This window comes from Pundamilia nyererei, unplaced genomic scaffold, assembly GCF_000239375.1.
Source record: "Pundamilia nyererei isolate P.nyererei 1_Seehausen unplaced genomic scaffold, PunNye1.0 scaffold00175, whole genome shotgun sequence".
Lineage (NCBI taxonomy): Eukaryota > Metazoa > Chordata > Actinopteri > Cichliformes > Cichlidae > Pundamilia > Pundamilia nyererei.
Genome location: NW_005187576.1, coordinates 882,386 through 885,464, shown reverse-complemented (window position 1 = coordinate 885,464; position 3,079 = coordinate 882,386). Strand labels below are relative to the sequence as shown.

General features: G+C 40.2%; 1 protein-coding gene across 2 annotated transcripts in view; it reads left to right on the top strand.

The window, feature by feature from the left end:
- Positions 1–3,079, top strand: part of eaf2 (ELL associated factor 2) — a 7,331-nt gene that overhangs the window by 1,000 nt on the left and 3,252 nt on the right. For both annotated transcript variants that reach the window (XM_005746219.1, XM_005746220.1), the window contains exons 3-5: positions 168–304; positions 1,415–1,584; positions 2,775–3,002. In XM_005746219.1, the coding sequence (XP_005746276.1) occupies positions 168–304; positions 1,415–1,584; positions 2,775–3,002 (535 nt within the window). The remainder of the gene's footprint in view (positions 1–167; positions 305–1,414; positions 1,585–2,774; positions 3,003–3,079) is intronic.

Sequence of the window (3,079 nt, the reverse complement as noted above, 5' to 3'; positions counted from 1 at the left end):
GAGAGAGAGAGAGAGAGAGGAGCAACAAAATTTTCAGCTTTGTGGTTTAAATTTTTGACAGATTTTTTGAGAAATTGTTAAAATATTCTCTGAAAAAATAGCATAATAGTACTGTGACATCTAGCTTAAATACATACATACTTACTTACATTTATTTTGCTTTTTAGGGTTCCAGTGCTCCTGTAACGGTCTTCAAGGGATCCAAGAGGCCTTACATGAAAGAGTGCATCCTCATTGTAAACCATGACACAGGAGAGTACAGACTCGAGAAGCTCAACAGCAACATAGCTGTGAAAAAGACGAGGTGGGGTTAAAAAGAAGTAGCACATTAATCTAAAGTGGTATTTCATTTAACCTTGCAAATTTGTGTGGCAAAAAAATTTGAAAGAATGAAAGGTAGGGCTGCCATGATTAGTCAACTAGTCACGATTATGTCGACTAATAAAATTGTCAACGACTAATTTAATAGTCCTTCATTTCCCCAGATTTGAAGGGTGGGTCAGGTGTATACTTCGTGGCCCAACCTATCCCAAAATTCATAGCGCGGCCCAGCTCAGTTTCCAACAATGGCGGCAGCTAGTTAGTTTTAATATTAATCTTATTATTCTTTTTGGGTCACAAAATAAGCGTTTAACATATTTTCAGGCGAGATGTAGCTGTGTAAACCTCAAATATCTGCTCAGTTTATCAAGACACCACATATTTTCAAAAGCGCTCCGACGTTTTCAGAGACGTCTGTTACCCACTAGCTCGATAGCTAGCGGGGGCGAGGCTCACCAGAACCCGTGAGAACACCGGACTCCCGGCAAATTGTTTTCAAATCCACCGCCGTCTTTCGCTACTCAGGTTAAACATATATATGAGTCACTTAGATAACTTAAAAATGTTATTGTTTGGCTTTTTTCAGTATTTTATTTGTTCCTGAGTAAATCGGTTTGGCTGAATAAACGTCAAGCTAGATAGCAAGGAGCAGACGGCTGAGTTTATTAAACTCCACCGAAACAATCTGCAAATTTCATTAAAATTTAATAAACTATCATCTTGTCTTTATTTTTAGTTAGCACATACCTTAAAATCTTAAAGAATCAGAATCAGAAAGGGTTTTATTGCCAAATGTTGAGCAGGTTTACAACATTAGGAAATTGCTGCGGAGCTTCAGTGCAAACATACTGTCATAAATTGCGCTTAAAAGCTGTAAGCTAATGTTAGTTATATAAGAGCAGATGCTGCTGGTGCAGTAAGCTGTACGTTTTACGTCCAATAGATGCATGATCTGATTAGTCGACTAATCGCAAAAATAATCGTTTGTGGCAGCCCTAACGAAAGGTTAGTTATCAACATTTTTAAAAAAAGAAAAAGAAACGTATTAAAAGCTCCTGCGTGTCCGTGTTTGCCTGTTCTTGTGGATTTTCAGGGCTGAGGGTAGCAGTAAGATTCATTCTCGACTGGAGCAGCAGACCAGTCGTCTGGGCCAGCAGATGAGGAGTAATAACAGCAGCAGTAACAAAACCCCAGCCAGCACTAAAAGTTCTCCACCAAAAGAGAAGACTTCCCCAGCATCCCCAATGGATGACATCGAGAGAGGTAACATGGAGTCACACTTGGTGTGTTTAACTGATGACATCCACATCTGTATCATTTTTATTGGGTTCGGCAGAAGAAGACTCATCTTTTCTCATTGACAAATTAGTCGTCATATCTTGAAGTCTTATGCAGAAATGTTTAAGGATGGGAATTGATAAGAATTTAATGATTCCGATTCCATTATTAATATCACTTATTGATTCAGTTCTCATTGGCTCATTGTCACCACCCTCTCTAAGCAGCATATCAAAGATATTACACATATTACACACAACACTTTTTTTAAAAGTGTGGGTGAGCATTCACTCAGCTTTAACATCACTCTCAGTTCTTGGCTAGCTAAGTAATGTCCATATCCACACTGCAGACTGCGCCATTATTTTTCTCCTCCAGCACACGAACTGCGAGAGTGCAAGAGCCGATAAGCAGGATTGATACGCAGGCAGACTTAGGATTTCCAGGACTTGGTCTAGTGGGAACCCATTCTCTAGAAGACCCAGTTCTTGATTCCGATCCCTAGAAATATCAGACATATTCACAAACATTCTGTCACTTTGCTGCTCTTGTTTGCACATTTGCACGTACACTTTGTCTGCTGTCTGATAACAAAACAAAAAAAAAGTCTTCCTTAGATAGTTAGTTAGGTTTTTTTTTGTTAATTTATGTTGTAATTTATGTTAGGTCAGTCTGTCTTGTCTCTGCTAGCCAGCTAACTAGGCCTCTTAGTTAGCTAGTTTAGTGTTTTCTGTTAATTTATGTTGTAAATTTATGTTGCATGTAGCACCTTGGTTCCTGGAGGAACGTTGTTTCGCCTCACTGTGTACTGTTAAACTGTATATGGTTGAAGTGACAATAAAGCCAACTTGACTTGACTTGAAACACATTTTCTAGTTATGAAGTCACGTTGGATGTGATCCAAAATAAACCTGCAGCTTGTCAGAGTTTTATGGAGATACACTAAAGTAGCATGCTTTCCCTGGCAGAGGACATTAGAACATGAAATGATTTTCTGATATATTTGTTTTGGCTATTTCTGCATTTTTGGGGCTGGACAAAAGATGGAATAAAAGACTGCCTGTATTTATTTTACACTTGGGACATACAGGTGATGTTCCAGCCTTGAAATTGGAAAGGCAACCAAGATCATTTTAACACCCTTGTCTTTTTTTTCTTTCTTTTTTTCCCCCCAGAACTGATGGCCGAGGCTCGAGTCATGGATCAGATGAGCAGCAGTGACAGCTCCTCAGACTCTAACAGCTCGTCGTCCTCCAGCAGCGACGACAGCTCCAGCAGCAGCGATTCAGAAGATGAACGTACTTCCGCGGCACCCTCAGTCAACCACAGCATGCCTATCATCACCAGCACCGACTCCAACAGCCACCACCACGAGAGTGGAGGAGGACTCATGAACACGCTCAGTGAGTAACCCCCTCAGCTTCATCTAAGTTAGACGGACGTCATCTTTACATGAAAGTTGATACCACCTGGTTGCTCC